The sequence below is a fragment of the Hemitrygon akajei genome, chromosome 24 (assembly GCF_048418815.1).
Source record: "Hemitrygon akajei chromosome 24, sHemAka1.3, whole genome shotgun sequence".
Classification (NCBI taxonomy): domain Eukaryota; kingdom Metazoa; phylum Chordata; class Chondrichthyes; order Myliobatiformes; family Dasyatidae; genus Hemitrygon; species Hemitrygon akajei.
The window spans coordinates 39,624,449-39,646,495 of record NC_133147.1 but is presented as its reverse complement, the minus strand read 5'-3'; the positions used below and the strand labels follow the sequence as shown (position 1 = coordinate 39,646,495).

Genomic DNA, 22,047 nt, shown 5'->3' with positions numbered 1-22,047 from the left:
ACAGAGAAAGAACAATGCAAGTAAACGATAAAATGCAGTTATCAGAACAAGGTAGATTGTGAGGTCAAGGGTCCATTCTATCATACCAAGAGTTCTGTTCAAGAATCTGATCATGGGGATAGAAGCTGCCCAGGACCTTGGTGGTATGTGCTTTCAGGCTTTTGTACCTTCAGCCTGATGGAAAAGAAATGCCCAATGTCTGAGGATCTTTGATTACACTGGCAGCTTTACCGAGGCAGCGAGAAGTGCATAGAGGGGAGCTGGTTTCTGTGATGTGCCAAGCTGTGTCTGTGACTCATGGCCTCATGCAGAGCAGTTGTCGTACCAAGCCAAGATGCATCCCAATAGGGTTTTTATGAGGGTACATCAATAAAAAAAATCAGTAGCCTCCTGAGGAAGCAGAGGTGTAGGTGATGAATGCTGCCTTTGTGGGGCACAGCCTCTCAAAGATACCTTTCTTTCTCAGTGCTCTACTGCTTGTCCTTAGATCAGTGCAAGCGGACACAACTAGAGAGGCAGAGGAGAATATAACTGACAAGTTTGTAGAAGCACCATATCGTCCTTTGCAAACTGCCTGGAGGTATCCCACAACATGTCCCCCAGTCTATGCAACGAGAAACTTAACTTGCAGCACATTCACAGGCACGTAGCATCAGATAGATAGATAGATACTTTATTCATCCCCATGGGGAAATTCAACTTTTTTTCCAATGTCCCATATACACAACATTCACTGTTTTAAAAAATTTATCTCAATTTTTACGAGAAAGAAAAATTAGAAAACAAAGCCTATTGTAGAGCAAAGTGGTCACAGTGTTGCTAACCTGGTGATTAGGGTTGTGCAGTTGTTTCAAGAAGCAAATGGTTGAAGAAAGTTGCTGTTCCTGAACCTGGTGGTTCAGGACTTGAGGCTTCTGTACTTGCTAGCCAATAGGAGCTGCGAGAAGGTATGGCCTGGAAGGTGGGGCTGTCTTATGGTGGACGCTGCCTTCTTGAGGCAGTGCTTCCTGTAGACACCCAATGGTGGGGATGCTTGCATACCTGCAGATGCGACTTGCATGCAACCAGTCAGAGTTCAGTTTGTGTTTCACTGTTCCATTGTCAAGAAAGCTGCATTAGGAGCTCTGTGTGCAGATGTACAGGTGAACCTGCTGTTGCACCTTGAAAGAAGTTTGGTTTTCTGCATGATGATAAAATCACGGGTGTGGCATCTCATTTTAGTCATTTTCTTACAACATTGAAGGAGGATTACAGGAGTGAGGTAGATCTGTTGGTTGAGTAAAGTCACAATAACAACCATTACAAAAAGCACAGAGGTGTCTCTCAGAAGTTTGCAGAGATTCAGCATGTCATCTGAAACTCTGACAGACATCTATAGGTGGAGCTTATACTAACTGGTTACACCACGGCCTGGCGTGGAAAGATGTATGCTGGCATTGTTGGAACTCAAGTGCAGGGGAAAGACAGACTCCAATGTGGAGACGGCAACCAGAGTTTATTCATATTAATTCTAATAACACACACAAAATGCTGTGGAACGCAGCAGGCCAGGCAGCATCTATAGGAAGAAGCACTTTTGACGTTTCGGGCCGAGGGGATGGGGGAAATCCAAAATGATAGGAGAAGATAGGAGGGCATGGAGTGAGCTAACCCTAACCCTCCTGTCTTCTATCATTTCAGATTCCCCGCCCCCCTACTTTCAAATTTCTTACTGTCTTTTCTTTCAGTTAGTCCCGACGAAGGGTCTCAGCCGGAAACGTCGACAGCGCTTCTCCCTATCGATGCTGCCTGGCCTGCTGCGTTCCACAGCATTTTGTGTGTGTTGCTTGAATTTCCAGCATCTGCAGATTTCCTCGTGACTGGTGTTTAACATTGGTGACTTGGCCGAGCAACACCTGGAGAGCAGACCTAACGTTATCAAAACTAGGACACTGTCAGCGTAAATAATGCAAGTGACACCGAATCCCCAAGCTTATCAATATAAATTTAAACAGAAAGCCCCAGGAGACCACATTACAAAGAGCAAGGCGCTCGAGGAAAACGCATGGAAACCCGCAGGATTAATGACTCGTTGAACAATTCACCTTTGCTCTAAAATCCTCGGAGCCCAATGCTCTCTGTCGCCCCACACAGACCGAAGTGCTCATTAAATCCAGCCCAACACGTAAACCTCTCCTCACCGCTGAAACACATCAACATGGAGCACCCATCACGGGAAAGTACCATCCATTGTCAGGAACCCCCACCACCCAGGCCATGCTCTCTTCTCGCTGCTGCCATCAGGAAGGAGGTTCAGGAACCTCAGGTCCCACACCATCAGGTTCAGGGACAGTTATTACTCCTCATCCATCAGGCTCCTGAACCAGTGAAGATAACCTCAACTCTGAACTGATTCCACCAGGAAGGAGGTTCAGGAGCCTCAGGTCCCACACCACCAGGTTCAGGGGCATCTTTTGCTTCTCAACCATCATGCTCCTGAACTGGTGTGGATAACTTCACTCAGCAAAATACTAAACTGATTCCACAACCTATGGACTCACTTCAAATGAATCGACAACTCATTTTTCATTTGATTATTTTTTTCTTTTCTGTATTTGCACAATTTGTTTTTTTTTGCCCAAAGATCATTCGTCCGGCTTTGTGGGCAGTTTTTTGTTGAGTCGATTGTGTTTCTTTGTCCTCCTAAGTATGCCCACAGGAAAATAAATCTCAGGCTAGGACATGGTGTCATATATGTAGTTTGATAATAAAATTTACGAAATTTGAACGACCTCGCACTCAACGTCAGTAAAATTGACGTCAGGGAGGGAGAGCTGGAGGTGGGAGCACACACCAGTCCTCATCTCCATCCCGCTACCTCATTTCCCCTCCCCATTCCCCGTCCCCACTTCCCCTATTCCCCCAAGTCCCCACTTCCCCATTCCCCCTCCCCTTTCCCTACTCCCCAACTCCAATCCTCCAGCTCCCCACACACCCATTTCCCACTCCCCCCACTTCCAATTTTCCCTCCCCATTTCCTATTTCTCTCCCCCTCCCCTCCCCATTTCCTATTACCCCTTCCACCTCCCCATTTCACATTCCCCCTCCCCCCATTTCACATTACCCCTCCCCTTCCCCGTTTCATATTCCCCCTCCCCGTTTTGCATTCACTCCTCCCCTCCCCATCTCATAACCTCTCCTCCCCTCGCCTTCCCCATTTCAAATTCCCCCTACTCCTCCCTAGTTTCCCATTCATGCTTCCACCTCCCCTGTTTCAAATTTCCCCAGCCCAACTCCCCCACTCCGTCCCCACTTCCCCATTTCTATGTCCCCTTGTTCCCCCTCTCCATTCCCACTTGCTAGAGCTCCTCCCCTCCTCTACTCCCCCACCCCCCTCCCCAACCCCTCAGCTCCCAACACAGCCATTTCCCATTTTCCACTCCCCCTTTTCCCATTTCCTATTCCCCTCCTCTCCCCTTTCACTTTCCCCATTTCAAATTCCCCTACCCCCATGCCACCACCCCCAACTCACCCACTCCCCCACCCCTCCACACACCCAATCCCCACACCACATTCCCCCTCCCCTTTCCCTACTCCCCCAACCCCTCAGTTCCCCACACCCCCATCTCCCATTTTCCACTCCCCGCATCCCCATGCACTCCCCCACCCCATATCCTTTTCCCACTTCCCCCACCCCCCACCCTCTCCTCCCACATCTCAAACCCACCCACCTCCAATCCATACCCACCCCGACTCCCTCACCACCCCACCCCTACCCACCTGTACCCCCCAACCCCCTCATACAGCCCCCACCACACCCCTCCCCTCCCCTCCCACAGCCCCCACCCCTACCCCCTCCCCTCACCCTCCCACAGGCCCAACCCCACCCCCTCTCCTCCACCTCCCATAGCCCCCATACAACCCCAGCCCTCAATGCCAACACTCCCACCCCCTCTCACCACCCCACCCTCCCCCTCCCTCAGCCCCCACCCCCACCCCCTCCCAGATCCCCATCCCACCCCTCCCCCAGCCCCCACCCCACACCCGACCCAGACCCCACCAGCACCCCCATCCCTCACCTCACTCCCACCCCATACCCTGTCACCACCCCCGACCCCAACCCCACCCCCATCCCTCCACACTCATACCCAACCCCAATCCCCCCAACACCCACCAGCCTCTCCCACTAACCCCGCACCCACTCACCTTGCCCTCTTTGCCCTGAACATTAGCCTACATGAAACCCAAACTGAATAAATATCAGAAAGAATTCATAAAAATTGCACTGGCAGTAGCCAAAAAGGCTATTGCAGTTAATATAGATCGTTGGAAGAATGAAATTTCCAGCTGTATTCCACTTGAAAAAATTACTTATAATTTAAGAGATAAATATGAAACATTTTTGAAAATTTGGCGCCCTTATTTACAAAAGACAGGATTAAATATATAGGTGCTCCGAAGATAAAATAATTGGTTATTTGGGGAAAGAAATAAATATATATACTAAAGTTATTACGAACTCCGTGGAGCATGTGGGGATCTTCCGATATCCAGGCACTCTTTCTTTCTTTCTTTTTTTTTCTTTTTCTTTTTCTTTTTTTCTATAGGGATGTTAGGGGGAGGGGGAAGGGTATTTTTTTCTTTCTGTAAAAAGTTGAAAAGTTTTAAAAAAACATTTGCCTACATTTCCCAGAGCGCTAAGGGCGCTCTCCGCATGCGTGTTGACGTCAGCCCGCCGTCACTGCGGATACCTGGGCCCAGTGCACGAGTAGGGGGAAAGGTGAAGCCTCGGTCTCGAGTGACTTGGAAGCTCTGCGTCTGTGGGGCAGATCCTCCCTTTGTCTCGGTTGAAGGGTGGGGGATTCTTTGAATAGAAAGGGTTAAATCTCAGAGGGAGGAGACCCTCCCAAACACACACAGCCTCATCGCCGGCTTCCGGGGCTCCGAGCCTCGGGTCTGGGGTGATCGACACGCCGATGCCCATGGAGGTGAAGTGGCCATTCGCCCGGCGCCCGGGGCTGGGCTGGAGGCTCGGCAGCGCTCTGGTGACCGGGTTGGTGGGGCTCTACAGCCGCATCTGGACCCGTGAGTAACGGGTGGAGGAGCTTCGGGTGGGGAGGAGGGAGGGACGGACGGGGGAATAGGGAGGGGAAAATGAGGGAGGGAGAGGCAAGGGAATGGGGAGGACGAGGGGGATAATGAGGGAGGGACGGGGGAATAGGGAGGGGAAAATGAGGGAGGGAGAGGCAAGGGAATGCGGAGGAGCGGTAGGCGAGTGAATGGGGAGGACCAGAGGGATAATGAGGGAGGGAGGGACGGACGGAATGGGTAGGGAGGGAACGGGGAATAGGGAGAAGGGGAAAATGAGGGAGGGAGAGGCAAGGGAATGCGGAGGAGCGGTAGGCGAGTGAATGGGGAGGACGAGAGGGATAGTGAGGGAGGGAGGGACGGACGGGGGAATAAGGAGGAGGGGAAAATGAGGGAGGGAGAGGCAAGGGAATGCGGAGGAGCGGTAGGCGAGTGAATGGGGAGGATAAGAGGGATAATGAGGGAGGGACGGGGGAATAGGGAGGGGAAAATGAGGGAGGGAGAGGCAAGGGAATGGGGAGGACGAGGGGGATAATGAGGGAGGGACGGGGGAATAGGGAGGGGAAAATGAGGGAGGGAGAGGCAAGGGAATGCGGAGGAGCGGTAGGCGAGTGAATGGGGAGGACCAGAGGGATAATGAGGGAGGGAGGGACGGACGGAATGGGTAGGGAGGGAACGGGGAATAGGGAGAAGGGGAAAATGAGGGAGGGAGAGGCAAGGGAATGCGGAGGAGCGGTAGGCGAGTGAATGGGGAGGACGAGAGGGATAGTGAGGGAGGGAGGGACGGACGGGGGAATAAGGAGGAGGGGAAAATGAGGGAGGGAGAGGCAAGGGAATGCGGAGGAGCGGTAGGCGAGTGAATGGGGAGGATAAGAGGGATAATGAGGGAGGGACGGGGGAATAGGGAGAAGGGGAAAATGAGGGAGGGAGAGGCAAGGGAATGCGGAGGAGCGGTAGGCGAGTGAATGGGGAGGACGAGAGGGATGATGGGGAGGCAGGAATAGGGGGGTGGGGGAGGGGGGAGGGAGCCCAGCCTCACAATAGAAGGACGTTCAATTAGAAAGGAGATGAGAGGGATTATCTTTAGCCAGTGAGTGGTGGATGTGTGGAATTTGTCACCACAGGTAGTTGTGGGCGGCAGGTTGTGGGGAATATTTAAAGTGGAGGTTGATTGTTTCTTGATTAGCCAGGGTGTCAAAGGTTACAGGAGAGTGAGTTTGAGGGATAATAAATCAGAGAGCAACTCGATGGACTGAATGCTCCCGTGTCTTGTGGTCTTTCCCTACAGAATACATGAACCGGCTGCTGGTTCACAACAAGGAGACCCTGTACGAGGCAATTGAACGGCGTCCGCATGATAAGCCCCTCATCACTGTTGCCAACCACCAGTCCTGCATGGATGACCCACACATCTGGGGTGAGGAATGCGTTTCTTCCAAAGCCCTGCATTTGATGGAAATTCACACAAAATCCATTAGGGATTCCTGCTGTGCGGGAGAGCCTCCTGACACTGGCAATGCCCTATTTCTGGATTCACTGCAGAAACATGCCTCTTGGTCCATTCTAAACTCTTATTCGACCTTGTCCCATTGACTGCACCTGGACCACACCCTCCATACCCCTCCCATCCACATATTTATTCAAACTAGTGTTAAAATTGTATCCACTTCCATCACTTTCGCTGGCACTCCCACCATCCTGAGTGAAGGTGTTTTCCCTCGTGTTCCCTTTAAACATTTCACCTTTCACCCCTGACCTATGACCTCTAGTTCTAGCCTCACCCAACCTCAGTGGAAAAAGCTTGCTTATGTTTGCCCTGTCTATACACCACATAATTTTGTACTTCTCTATCAAATCTCCCCTCATTTTTCTGCACTCCAGGAATAAAGTCATGATCTTTTGGACCTCTCCCTATAATTACGGTCCTCAAGTCCTGGCAACATCCTTGTAAATTTTCTCTGCACTCTTTAAATCGTTTTGATCTCTGTCCTGTAGGTAGGTGATCAAAGCTACACACGTGTGTCGATACACTAATGAAGGAAGCATCCCTTGATATTAATGTAACCCTCGGGTTCGGCCGGCAGTGTTAGTCTGGGGAAGACGGTCTCTGGCCCCGCCAAACGTGTGAAATCTGAAGGGCAAAATCTCTTGTTTGTGTGGGTGCTGTGTGATGTGTTCCCCTGTTACAAATCAGTACCACAAAATAACAGTACACCATATGCGATTAAACGATTTAGCTTTATAATTCTTAATTTGACCAGAGGGTTAGGAAAGAAAAACAAAAAGAAAAGGGCCCATTTTAATCAAACAGTCTAATGCACACGTCGGACCTCACTGTTTCCCTTCCACTGATCCTCCATCGACTCCCCCCCGGGCTTCGTCGACAAAGTCCACTCCTTTCAGCCGTCTTCTCTCTTCATCTTCCGCCGAACAAACGACGCAGATCCCCTCGTTCTCAGGCACACAACAAGAGAAAAACCCTCCCTTCATTGGGCAGCGCACATTCCAAAGCCCCAGTTATCGCTAGTCAAACTGCTGCTACAGAAAGCCCATTACATTAGAAGTGAAACCCTTCCCAGGTCGTTACACAAAAGATTTAAACATTTTCAGATTAGGCATCCCTGGTCCTGTCAAAGGGTCTCAGCCCAAAATGTCTGCTACTTTTTTCCATAGATACTGCCTGGCCTGCTGAGTTCCTGCAGCATTTTGTGTGTGTGGCATCGTTGCCTTCATTAGGCAGGGTACAGAATTGAAAGTTCGGGTTCCAAAGGCACGAGACGTGAGTTGGACTGTCTGCACTTCTGGTCGCCACACTATGGGAAAAATGTTTCTTGTTCCATACTTGCACTGCCCTCAGCTTCCTCTTAAATACTTCACCTTTCACCTTGAACCTGAGGTGGAAAGCTTGCAAGCGTTCATCTTCATCCGTGCCCCACATAATGCTGAGCGGCAGGCCGGCACACCGCGTTACAGTACAGGCAACCCGGGTTCAATTCCCGGAGTAAGGAGTTTGTACGTTCTCCCTGTGACCACGTGTGTTTCCTCTGGGTGCTCTGGTTTTCCTCTCACAGTCCAAAGACTGTTAATTTGTCCTTGTAAATTGCCCCATGATTAGGCTTGGATTAAATTGGGGATTGTTGGGAGGCGCGGTAGAGCTGGTAGGGCTTAGTCCATGCTATATCTCAATAAATGAATATATTTATGTACCTGTTTAAGGTCATCGTTCACTGTTCTGATTTACAGGGCACTTTGTAAAAATCTCAAAGTGTTTAAATAACTGCAACTGGGAGCAGTGTGTGTTTTCTGATGCCGCTGTCATTATTCCGTTACTGGACCAGGGTCCGCTCACTACTGACCTTACCACGAGTCCTGAGAGACCACCAACAACCTCAACCGCAGTCTCCTCATCAGTGACAGTCTGACCATTTCCTTAACACTCGTTTCCTGTTCCCTCCAGGTGTCCTTGAGTTGAAGCACTTGTGGAGAACTCGGCGAATGAGATGGTGAGTTTCCTCCACACCGTCCCATCACACACTCCCGGGGTCAGACAGAGTGAATCTCCCTTCATACCGTCCCATCACACACTCCCGGGGTCAGACACAGAGTGAATCTCCCTCCACACCGTCCCATCACACACCCCCGGGGTCAGACAGAGTGAATCTCCCTTCACACCGTCCCATCACACACTCCCGGGGTCAGACAGAGTGAATCTCCCTCCACACCGTCCCATCACACACTCCCGGGGTCAGACGCAGAGTGAATCTCCCTCCACACCGTCCCATCACACACCCCCGGGGTCAGACAGAGTGAATCTCCCTTCACACCATCCCATCACACACTCCCGGGGTCAGACACAGAGTGAAACTCCCTCCACACCGTCCCATCACACACTCCCGGGGTCAGACAGAGTGAATCTCCCTTCACACCGTCCCATCACACACTCCCGGGGTCAGACAGAGTGAATCTCCCTCCACACCGTCCCATCACACACTCCCGGGGTCAGACGCAGAGTGAAGCTCCCTCTGCACTGTCCCATCACACACTCCCGGGGTCAGACAGTGTGAATCTCCCTCCACACCGTCACATCACACACTCCCGGGGTCAGACACAGAGTGAATCTCCCTCCACGCCGTCTCATCACACACTCCCGGGGTCAGACACAGAGTGAAGCTCCCTCCACACCGTCCCATCGCACACTCCCAGGGTCAGACACAGAGTGCAGCTCCCTCCACACCGTCCCATCGCACACTCCCAGGGTCAGACACAGAGTGAAGCTCCCTCCACCCCGTCCCATCACAGACTCCCGGGGTCAGACACAGAGTGAAGCTCCCTCCACACCATCCCATCACACACTCCCGGGGTCAGACAGAGTGAATCTCCCTTCACACCGTCCCATCACACACCCCCGGGGTCAGACAGAGTGAATCTCCCTTCACACCGTCCCATCACACACTCCCGGGGTCAGACGCAGAGTGAATCTCCCTCCACACCATCCCATCACACACTCCCGGGGTCAGACGCAGAGTGAAGCTCCCTCTGCACTGTCCCATCACACACTCCCGGGGTCAGACAGTGTGAATCTCCCTTCACACCGTCCCATCACACACCCCCGGGGTCAGACAGAGTGAATCTCCCTTCACACCGTCCCATCACACACTCCCGGGGTCAGACGCAGAGTGAATCTCCCTCCACACCGTCCCATCACACACTCCCGGGGTCAGACGCAGAGTGTAGCTCCCTCTGCACTGTCCCATCACACACTCCCGGGGTCAGACAGTGTGAATCTCCCTCCACACCGTCACATCACACACTCCCGGGGTCAGACACAGAGTGAATCTCCCTCCACACCATCCCATCACACACTCCCGGGGTCAGACACAGAGTGAAGCTCCCTCCACCCCCGTCCTATCACAGACTCCCGGGGTCAGACGCAGAGTGAAGCTCCCTCCACACCGTCCCATCACACACTCCCAGGGTCAGACACAGAGTGAATCTCCCTCCACCCCGTCCCATCACACACTCCCGGGGTCAGACACAGAGTGCAGCTCCCTCCACACCGTCCCATCACACACTCCCGGGTTCAGGCACAGAGTGAAACCCCCTCCACACCGTCCCATCACACACTCCCGGGTTCAGACACAGAGTGAAACCCCCTCCATACCGTCCCATCACACACTCCCAGGGTCAGACACAGAGTGAAGCTCCCTCCACACCGTCCCATCACACACTCCCGGGGTCAGACACAGAGTGAAACCCCCTCCACACAGTCCCATCACACACTCCCGGGTTCAGACACAGAGTGAAACCCCCTCCATACCGTCCCATCACACACTCCCAGGGTCAGACACAGAGTGAAGCTCCCTCCACACCGTCCCATCACACACTCCCGGGGTCAGACAGAGTGAATCTCCCTCCACACCGTCCCATCACACACTCCCGGGGTCAGACGCAGAGTGAAGCTCCCTCTGCACTGTCCCATCACACACTCCCGGGGTCAGACAGTGTGAATCTCCCTCCACACCGTCACATCACACACTCCCGGGGTCAGACACAGAGTGAATCTCCCTCCACGCCGTCTCATCACACACTCCCGGGGTCAGACACAGAGTGAAGCTCCCTCCACACCGTCCCATCGCACACTCCCAGGGTCAGACACAGAGTGCAGCTCCCTCCACACCGTCCCATCGCACACTCCCAGGGTCAGACACAGAGTGAAGCTCCCTCCACCCCGTCCCATCACAGACTCCCGGGGTCAGACACAGAGTGAAGCTCCCTCCACACCATCCCATCACACACTCCCGGGGTCAGACAGAGTGAATCTCCCTTCACACCGTCCCATCACACACCCCCGGGGTCAGACAGAGTGAATCTCCCTTCACACCGTCCCATCACACACTCCCGGGGTTAGACGCAGAGTGAATCTCCCTCCACACCATCCCATCACACACTCCCGGGGTCAGACGCAGAGTGAAGCTCCCTCTGCACTGTCCCATCACACACTCCCGGGGTCAGACAGTGTGAATCTCCCTTCACACCGTCCCATCACACACCCCCGGGGTCAGACAGAGTGAATCTCCCTTCACACCGTCCCATCACACACTCCCGGGGTCAGACGCAGAGTGAATCTCCCTCCACACCGTCCCATCACACACTCCCGGGGTCAGACGCAGAGTGAAGCTCCCTCTGCACTGTCCCATCACACACTCCCGGGGTCAGACAGTGTGAATCTCCCTCCACACCGTCACATCACACACTCCCGGGGTCAGACACAGAGTGAATCTCCCTCCACGCCGTCTCATCACACACTCCCGGGGTCAGACACAGAGTGAATCTCCCTCCACACCGTCTCAACACACACTCCCGGGGTCAGACACTGAGTGAAGCTCCCTCCACACCGTCCCATCGCACACTCCCGGGGTCAGACACAGAGTGCAGCTCCCTCCACACCGTCCCATCGCACACTCCCGGGGTCAGACACAGAGTGAAGCTCCCTCCACCCCGTCCCATCACAGACTCCCGGGGTCAGACACAGAGTGAATCTCCCTCCACACCATCCCATCACACACTCCCGGGGTCAGACACAGAGTGAAGCTCCCTCCACCCCGTCCTATCACAGACTCCCGGGGTCAGACGCAGAGTGAAGCTCCCTCCACACCGTCCCATCACACACTCCCAGGGTCAGACACAGAGTGAATCTCCCTCCACCCCGTCCCATCACACACTCCCGGGGTCAGACACAGAGTGCAGCTCCCTCCACACCGTCCCATCACACACTCCAGGGTTCAGGCACAGAGTGAAACCCCTTCCACACCGTCCCATCACACACTCCCGGGTTCAGACACAGAGTGAAACCCCCTCCATACCGTCCCATCACACACTCCCAGGGTCAGACACAGAGTGAAGCTCCCTCCACACCGTCCCATCACACACTCCCGGGGTCAGACACAGAGTGAAACCCCCTCCACACAGTCCCATCACACACTCCCGGGTTCAGACACAGAGTGAAACCCCCTCCATACCGTCCCATCACACACTCCCAGGGTCAGACACAGAGTGAAGCTCCCTCCACACCGTCCCATCACACACTCCCGGGGTCAGACAGAGTGAATCTCCCTCCACACCGTCCCATCACACACTCCCGGGGTCAGACGCAGAGTGAAGCTCCCTCTGCACTGTCCCATCACACACTCCCGGGGTCAGACAGTGTGAATCTCCCTCCACACCGTCACATCACACACTCCCGGGGTCAGACACAGAGTGAATCTCCCTCCACGCCGTCTCATCACACACTCCCGGGGTCAGACACAGAGTGAAGCTCCCTCCACACCGTCCCATCGCACACTCCCAGGGTCAGACACAGAGTGCAGCTCCCTCCACACCGTCCCATCGCACACTCCCAGGGTCAGACACAGAGTGAAGCTCCCTCCACCCTGTCCCATCACAGACTCCCGGGGTCAGACACAGAGTGAAGCTCCCTCCACACCATCCCATCACACACTCCCGGGGTCAGACAGAGTGAATCTCCCTTCACACCGTCCCATCACACACTCCCGGGGTTAGACGCAGAGTGAATCTCCCTCCACACCATCCCATCACACACTCCCGGGGTCAGACGCAGAGTGAAGCTCCCTCTGCACTGTCCCATCACACACTCCCGGGGTCAGACAGTGTGAATCTCCCTCCACACCGTCACATCACACACTCCCGGGGTCAGACACGGAGTGAATCTCCCTCCACACCGTCCCATCACACACTCCCGGGGTCAGACGCAGAGTGAAGCTCCCTCTGCACTGTCCCATCACACACTCCCGGGGTCAGACAGTGTGAATCTCCCTCCACACCGTCACATCACACACTCCCGGGGTCAGACACAGAGTGAATCTCCCTCCACGCCGTCTCATCACACACTCCCGGGGTCAGACACAGAGTGAATCTCCCTCCACACCGTCTCAACACACACTCCCGGGGTCAGACACTGAGTGAAGCTCCCTCCACACCGTCCCATCGCACACTCCCGGGGTCAGACACAGAGTGCAGCTCCCTCCACACCGTCCCATCGCACACTCCCGGGGTCAGACACAGAGTGAAGCTCCCTCCACCCCGTCCCATCACAGACTCCCGGGGTCAGACACAGAGTGAATCTCCCTCCACACCATCCCATCACACACTCCCGGGGTCAGACACAGAGTGAAGCTCCCTCCACCCCGTCCTATCACAGACTCCCGGGGTCAGACGCAGAGTGAAGCTCCCTCCACACCGTCCCATCACACACTCCCAGGGTCAGACACAGAGTGAATCTCCCTCCACCCCGTCCCATCACACACTCCCGGGGTCAGACACAGAGTGCAGCTCCCTCCACACCGTCCCATCACACACTCCCGGGTTCAGGCACAGAGTGAAACCCCCTCCACACCGTCCCATCACACACTCCCGGGTTCAGACACAGAGTGAAACCCCCTCCATACCGTCCCATCACACACTCCCAGGGTCAGACACAGAGTGAAGCTCCCTCCACACCATCCCATCACACACTCCCGGGGTCAGACACAGAGTGAAACCCCCTCCACACAGTCCCATCACACACTCCCGGGTTCAGACACAGAGTGAAACCCCCTCCATACCGTCCCATCACACACTCCCAGGGTCAGACACAGAGTGAAGCTCCCTCCACACCGTCCCATCACACACTCCCGGGGTCAGACACAGAGTGAAACCCCCTCCACACAGTCCCATCACACACTCCCGGGTTCAGACACAGAGTGAAACCCCCTCCATACCGTCCCATCACACACTCCCAGGGTCAGACACAGAGTGAAGCTCCCTCCACACCGTCCCATCACACACACCCGGGGTCAGACACAGAGTGAAATCCCCTCCACACAGTCCCATCACACACTCCCGGGGTCAGACACAGAGTGAAGCTCCCTCCACACAACGTCTCAATTTGTGATTGTTCGATCTGTGACCTCGAGGTCAGGATGAATATCTTTGTCTCCATGAAGCAACATGGGGGTGGGGGGGGGTGGAGATAGGTCATTGCTGCAATATAGGGTGGGGAGGGTGAGATCTCAGGATAGCACCTCCTGGCTTCAGTTAATCCTGACCTTTCTCAACTTCAGGACTCCCACTGCAGCCGACATCTGTTTCACTAAAGAGCTACACTCACGGTTTTTCAGCCTGGGGAAATGTGTTCCTGTGTGCCGTGGTAAGCTGGAGCTGGATTAATGTTAGTCAGGTCACAGGGCACTTGGGTGAGGGGTCACTGAGCGACGGTGTGAGGCAGCTGAATTAACATAAATGGGATACAGTCAGTGACAGAGGGCACTGTGGGAGAGAGGGTCTCTGAGGGAGCTGGATTAACATAAATGGGATACAGTCAGTGACAGAGGGCACTATGGGTGAGGGGTCACAGAGAGCTGGATTAACATCAATGGGATACAGACAGTGACAGAGGGCACTGTGGGAGAGAGGGTCTCTGAGGGAGCTGGATTAACATCAATGGGATACAGTCAGTGACAGAGGGCACTGTGGGAGAGAGGGTCTCTGAGGGAGCTGGATTAACATCAATGGGATACAGACAGTGACAGAGGGCACTGTGGGAGAGAGGGTCTCTGAGGGAGCTGGATTAACATAAATGGGATACAGTCAGTAACAGGGCACAATGGGAGAGGGGTCTCTGAGAGTCTGAGGGAGCTGGATTAACATAAATGGGATACAGTCAGTGACAGAGGGCACTATGGGTGAGGGGTCACAGAGAGCTGGATTAACATCAATGGGATACAGTCAGTGACAGAGGGCACTATGGGTGAGGGGTCACAGAGAGCTGGATTAACATCAATGGGATACAGACAGTGACAGAGGGCACTGTGGGAGAGAGGGTCTCTGAGGGAGCTGGATTAACATAAATGGGATACAGTCAGTAACAGGGCACAATGGGAGAGGGGTCTCTGAGAGTCTGAGGGAGCTGGATTAACATAAATGGGATACAGTCAGTGACAGAGGGCACTATGGGTGAGGGGTCACAGAGAGCTGGATTAACATCAATGGGATACAGACAGTGACAGAGGGCACTGTGGGAGAGAGGGTCTCTGAGGGAGCTGGATTAACATCAATGGGATACAGTCAGTAACAGGGCACAATGGGAGAGGGGTCTCTGAGAGTCTGAGGGAGCTGGATTAACATAAATGGGATACAGTCAGTGACAGAGGGCACTATGGGTGAGGGGTCACTGAGGGAGCTGGATTAACATCAATGGGATACAGACAGTGACAGAGGGCACTGTGGGAGAGAGGGTCTCTGAGGGAGCTGGATTAACATAAATGGGATACAGTCAGTGACAGGGCACAATGGGAGAGGGGTCACTGAGCGACGGTGTGAGGGAGCTGGATTAACATCAATGGGATACAGTCAGTGACAGAGGGCACTGTGGGAGAGAGGGTCTCTGAGGGAGCTGGATTAACATAAATGGGATACAGTCAGTGACAGGGCACAATGGGAGAGGGGTCACTGAGCGACGGTGTGAGGGAGCTGGATTAACATCAATGGGATACAGTCAGTGACAGAGGGCACTGTGGGAGAGAGGGTCTCTGAGGGAGCTGGATTAACATCAATGGGATACAGTCAGTGACAGAGGGCACTATGGGTGAGGGGTCACTGAGGGAGCTGGATTAACATCAATGGGATACAGTCAGTGACAGGGCACAATGGGAGAGGGGTCTCTGAGAGTCTGAGGGAGCTGGATTAACATAAATGGGATACAGTCAGTGACAGAGGGCACTATGGGTGAGGGGTCACTGAGGGAGCTGGATTAACATCAATGGGATACAGACAGTGACAGAGGGCACTGTGGGAGAGAGGTCTCTGAGGGAGCTGGATTAACATCAATGGGATACAGTCAGTGACAGAGGGCACTGTGGGAGAGAGGGTCTCTGAGGGAGCTGGATTAACATCAATGGGATACAGTCAGTGACAGGGCACTATGGGTGAGGGGTCACTGAGGGAGCTGGATTAACATCAATGGGATACAGTCAGTAACAGGGCACAATGGGAGAGGGGTCTCTGAGAGTCTGAGGGAGCTGGATTAACATAAATGGGATACAGTCAGTGACAGAGGGCACTATGGGTGAGGGGTCACTGAGGGAGCTGGATTAACATCAATGGGATACAGACAGTGACAGAGGGCACAATGGGAGAGAGGTCTCTGAGGGAGCTGGATTAACATAAATGGGATACAGTCAGTGACACAGGGCACAATGGGTGAGGGGGTCACTGAACGACGGTGTGAGGGAGCTGGATTAACATCAATGGGATACAGTCAGTGACAGAGGGCACTGTGGGAGAGAGGGTCTCTGAGGGAGCTGGATTAACATAAATGGGATACAGTCAGTGACAGAGGGCACTATGGGTGAGGGGTCACAGAGAGCTGGATTAACATCAATGGGATACAGACAGTGACAGAGGGCACTGTGGGAGAGAGGGTCTCTGAGGGAGCTGGATTAACATCAATGGGATACAGTCAGTGACACAGGGCACAATGGGTGAGGGGGTCACTGAACGACGGTGTGAGGCAGCTGGATTAACATCAATGGGATACAGTCAGTGACAGAGGGCACTGTGGGAGAGAGGGTCTCTGAGGGAGCTGGATTAACATCAATGGGATACAGTCAGTGACAGAGGGCACTGTGGGAGAGGGGTCACTGAGGGAGCTGGATTAACATCAATGGGATACAGTCAGTGACACAGGGCACAATGGGTGAGGGGGTCACTGAACGACGGTGTGAGGGAGCTGGATTAACATCAATGGGATACAGTCAGTGACAGAGGGCACTGTGGGAGAGGGGTCACTGAGGGAGCTGGATTAACATCAATGGGATACAGTCAGTGACACAGGGCACAATGGGTGAGGGGGTCACTGAACGACGGTGTGAGGGAGCTGGATTAACATCAATGGGATACAGTCAGTGACAGAGGGCACTGTGGGAGAGATGGTCTCTGAGGGAGCTGGATTAACATCAATGGGATACAGTCAGTGACAGAGGGCACTGTGGGAGAGATGGTCTCTGAGGGAGCTGGATTAACATCAATGGGATACAGTCAGTGACAGAGGGCACTGTGGGAGAGGGGTCACTGAGGGAGCTGGATTAACATCAATGGGATACAGTCAGTGACACAGGGCACAATGGGTGAGGGGGTCACTGAACGACGGTGTGAGGGAGCTGGATTAACATCAATGGGATACAGTCAGTGACAGAGGGCACTGTGGGAGAGAGGGTCTCTGAGGGAGCTGGATTAACATCAATGGGATACAGTCAGTGACAGAGGGCACTGTGGGAGAGAGGGTCTCTGAGGGAGCTGGATTAACATCAATGGGATACAGTCAGTGACAGAGGGCACTATGGGAGAGGGGTCTCTGAGGGAGCTGGATTAACATCAATGGGATACAGTCAGTGACAGAGGGCACAATGGGAGAGGGGTCTCTGAGGGAGCTGGATTAACATCAATGGGATACAGTCAGTGACAGAGGGCACTGTGGGAGAGGGGTCACTGAGCGACGGTGTGAGGGAGCTGGATTAACGTCAATGGGGATACAGTTGATGACACAGGACACGGGGAGAGAAGGGTCACTGAGGGATGGAGTGAGGGGCCTGGATTAACGTCGGTAGGGATACTGTCAATGATACGAGGTGCTGGGGCAGAGGGGTCTCTGAGGGATGGAGTGAGGGGGCTGGATTAACGTCAGTAGGGATACAGTCAATGATACGAGGTGCTGGGGCAGAGGGGTCTCTGAGGGATGGTGTGAGGGAGCTGGATTAACGTCAGTAGGGATACAGTCAATGATACGAGGTGCTGGGGCAGAGGGGTCTCAGGGATGGAGTGAGGGGGCTGGATTAATGTCAGTAGGGATACTGTCAATGATACGAGGTGCTGGGGCAGAGGGGTCTCTGAGGGATGGTGTGAGGGGGCTGGATTAACGTCAGTAGGGATACTGTCAATGATACGAGGTGCTGGGGCAGAGGGGTCTCTGAGGGATGGTGTGAGGGGGCTGGATTAACGTCAGTAGGGATACAGTCAATGATGCGAGGTGCTGGGGCAGAGGGGTCTCTGAGGGATGGTGTGAGGGAGCTGGATTAACGTCAGTAGGGATACAGTCAATGATACGAGGTGCTGGGGCAGAGGGGTCTCTGAGGGATGGAGTGAGGGGGCTGGATTAATGTCAGTAGGGATACAGTCAATGATACGAGGTGCTGGGGCAGAGGGGTCTCTGAAGGATGGTGTGAGGGAGCTGGATTAACGTCAGTGGGGTTACATTCAGTGACACAACACTGGAAGTAAGGGTTACCGAGGGACGGTGTGAAGAAGATGAGTTAACATCAGTTGCTTGAGTGGTCAGATTGTCCTACTTTGACCTCTGCCCTCCCTTTACACTGGCATGTCCTATGCAGGTGACGGTGTTTACCAGAAGGGGATGGACTTCCTGCTAGAAAAGTTGAACCATGGCGACTGGGTGCACTTCTTTCCAGAAGGTGAGGCCAGGACTTGTGAACCTGGTTCGTTTCCGGCCACTTGGCAACAGTCCCAGCTCAAGATGCTTCTGTCATAGATCACAACAGACTCTTCAGCCCATCTAACCTGTGCCTACCAATCATTCTGTTGGCGCGTGGCCAAGTGGTTAAGGAGTTCGTCTAGTGATCTGAAGGTCGCTAGTTCGAGCCTTGGCTGAGGCTGCGTGTGTGTCCTTGAACAAGGCACTTAACCACACGTTGCTGTGCGACGACACCGGTGCCAAGCTGTATGGGTCCTAATGCCCTTCCCTTGGACAACATCGGTGGTGTGGAGAGGGGAGACTTGCAGCTTGGGCAACTGCTGGTCTTCCATTAAAAATAACCCTGCCCAGGCTTGCACCCCGGAAACTTTTCAAGGTGCAAATCCATGGTCTATCGAGACTGAGGCCTACCTACCTGTCATCAACCTGCAGACAGACCATGGCCGTCCATACCCCTACCGTCCATACCCCTACAATCCATACCCCTACCATCCATACCCCTACCATCCATAACCCTACCGTTCATACCCCTACCATCCATACCCCTACTGTCCATACCCCTACCGTCCATACACCTACCGTCCATACCCCTACCGTCCATGCCCCTACCGTCCATACCCCTACCGTCCATACCCCTACCGTCCATACCCCTACCGTCCATACCCCTACCGTCCATGCCCCTACCGTCCATACCCCTACCGTCCATACCCCTACAATCCATAACCCTACCATCCATGCCCCTACCGTCCATACCCCTACCGTCCATACCCCAACAATCCATAACCCTACCATCCTTACCCCTACCGTCCATGCCCCTACCGTCCATACCCCTACCATCCATACCCCTACCGTCCATACCCCTACCGTCCATACCCCTACCGTCCATACCCCTACCGTCCATGCCCCTACCGTCCATGCCCCTACCGTCCATACCCCTACCGTCCATACCCCTACCGTCCATGCCCCTACCGTCCATACCCCTACCGTCCATACCCCTACCGTCCATGCCCCTACCGTCCATGCCCCTACCGTCCATACCCCTACCGTCCTTACCCCTACCATCCATACCCCTACCATCCATACCCCTACCGTCCATACCCCTACCGTCCATACCCCTACCGTCCTTACCCCTACCATCCATACCCCTACCATCCATACCCCTACCGTCCTTACCCCTACCATCCATACCCCTACCGTCCATGCCACTACCGTCCATACCCCTACCGTCCATACCCCTACCGTCCATGCCCCTACAATCCATAACCCTACCATCCATGCCCCTACCGTCCATACCCCTACCGTCCATACCCCTACAATCCATAACCCTACCATCCTTACCCCTACCGTCCATGCCCCTACCGTCCATACCCCTACCATCCATACCCCTACCGTCCATACCCCTACCGTCCATACCCCTACCATCCATACCCCACCGTCCATACCCCACCGTCCATACCCCTACCGTCCATACCCCTACCGTCCATACCCCTACCGTCCATGCCCCTACCGTCCATGCCCCTACCGTCCATACCCCTACCGTCCTTACCCCTACCGTCCATACCCCTACCGTCCATACCCCTACCGTCCTTACCCCTACCGTCCTTACCCCTACCGTCCTTACCCCTACCGTCCATACCCCTACCATCCATACCCCTACCATCCATACCCCTACCGTCCATACCCCTACCGTCCATACCCCTACCATCCATACCCCTACCGTCCTTACCCCTACCATCCATACCCCTACCATCCATACCCCTACCGTCCTTACCCCTACCATCCATACCCCTACCGTCCTTACCCCTACCGTCCATACCCCTACCGTCCATACCCCTACCGTCCATGCCCCTACCGTCCTTACCCCTACCATCCATACCCCTACCGTCCATACCCCTACCGTCCTTACCCCTACCATCCATACCCCTACCGTCCTTACCCCTACCATCCATACCCCTACCATCCATACCCCTACCGTCCTTACCCCTACCATCCATACCCCTACCGTCCATGCCCCTACCGTCCATACCCCTACCGTCCATACCCCTACCATCCATGCCCCTACCGTCCATGCCCCTACCGTCCATGCCCCTACCGTCCATGCCCCACGGTCCATACCCCTACCGTCCATACCCCTACCGTCCATGCCCCTACCGTCCATGCCCCTACCGTCCATACCCCTACCGTCCATACCCCTACCGTCCTTACCCCTACCGTCCTTACCCCTACCGTCCATGCCCCTACCGTCCATACCCCTACCATCCATACCCCTACCGTCCATACCCCTACCGTCCTTACCCCTACCGTCCTTACCCCTACCGTCCATGCCCCTACCGTCCATACCCCTACCATCCATACCCCTACCGTCCATGCCCCTACCGTCCATACCCCTACCGTCCATACCCCTACCATCCATGCCCCTACCGTCCATGCCCCTACCGTCCATGCCCCTACCGTCCATGCCCCACGGTCCATACCCCTACCGTCCATACCCCTACCGTCCATGCCCCTACCGTCCATGCCCCTACCGTCCATACCCCTACCGTCCATACCCCTACCGTCCTTACCCCTACCGTCCATGCCCCTACCGTCCATACCCCTACCATCCATACCCCTACCGTCCATACCCCTACCGTCCTTACCCCTACCGTCCTTACCCCTACCGTCCATGCCCCTACCGTCCATACCCCTACCATCCATACCCCTACCGTCCTTACCCCTACCGTCCATACCCCTACCGTCCATACCCCTACCGTCCTTACCCCTACCATCCATACCCCTACCATCCATACCCCTACCATCCATACCCCTACCGTCCTTACCCCTACCATCCATACCCCTACCGTCCATGCCCCTACCGTCCATGCCCCTACCGTCCGTACCCCTACCATCCATACCCCTACCGTCCTTACCCCTACCATCCATACCCCTACCGTCCATGCCCCTACCGTCCATACCCCTACCGTCCATACCCCTACCGTCCATACCCCTACCATCCATACCCCTACCGTCCATGCCCCTACCGTCCATACCCCTACCATCCATACCCCTACCGTCCATGCCCCTACCGTCCATACCCCTACCATCCATACCCCTACCGTCCATACCCCTACCGTCCATACCCCTACCATCCATACCCCTACCGTCCATGCCCCTACCGTCCATACCCCTACCATCCATACCCCTACCATCCATACCCCTACCGTCCATACCCCTACCATCCATACCCCTACCATCCATGCCCCTACCATCCTTACCCCTACCGTCCATACCCCTACCGTCCTTACCCCTACCGTCCATGCCCCTACCGTCCATGCCCCTACCGTCCATGCCCCTACCGTCCTTACCCCTACCGTCCATACCCCTACCGTCCATGCCCCTACCGTCCATGCCCCTACCGTCCATGCCCCTACCGTCCATACCCCTACCGTCCTTACCCC

At 54.6% G+C, this 22,047-nt stretch overlaps 1 protein-coding gene across 2 annotated transcripts in view; it reads left to right on the top strand.

Annotated features, from left to right (window-relative positions):
* Positions 1-4,705: 4,705 nt before the first annotated feature.
* Positions 4,706-22,047, top strand: part of tafazzin (tafazzin, phospholipid-lysophospholipid transacylase) — a 54,447-nt gene continuing 37,105 nt past the window's right edge. For both annotated transcript variants that reach the window (XM_073028681.1, XM_073028680.1), the window contains exons 1-5: positions 4,706-5,064; positions 6,356-6,484; positions 8,525-8,570; positions 14,187-14,272; positions 18,510-18,590. In XM_073028681.1, the coding sequence (XP_072884782.1) occupies positions 4,956-5,064; positions 6,356-6,484; positions 8,525-8,570; positions 14,187-14,272; positions 18,510-18,590 (451 nt within the window). In that variant the 5' untranslated portion in view covers positions 4,706-4,955. The remainder of the gene's footprint in view (positions 5,065-6,355; positions 6,485-8,524; positions 8,571-14,186; positions 14,273-18,509; positions 18,591-22,047) is intronic.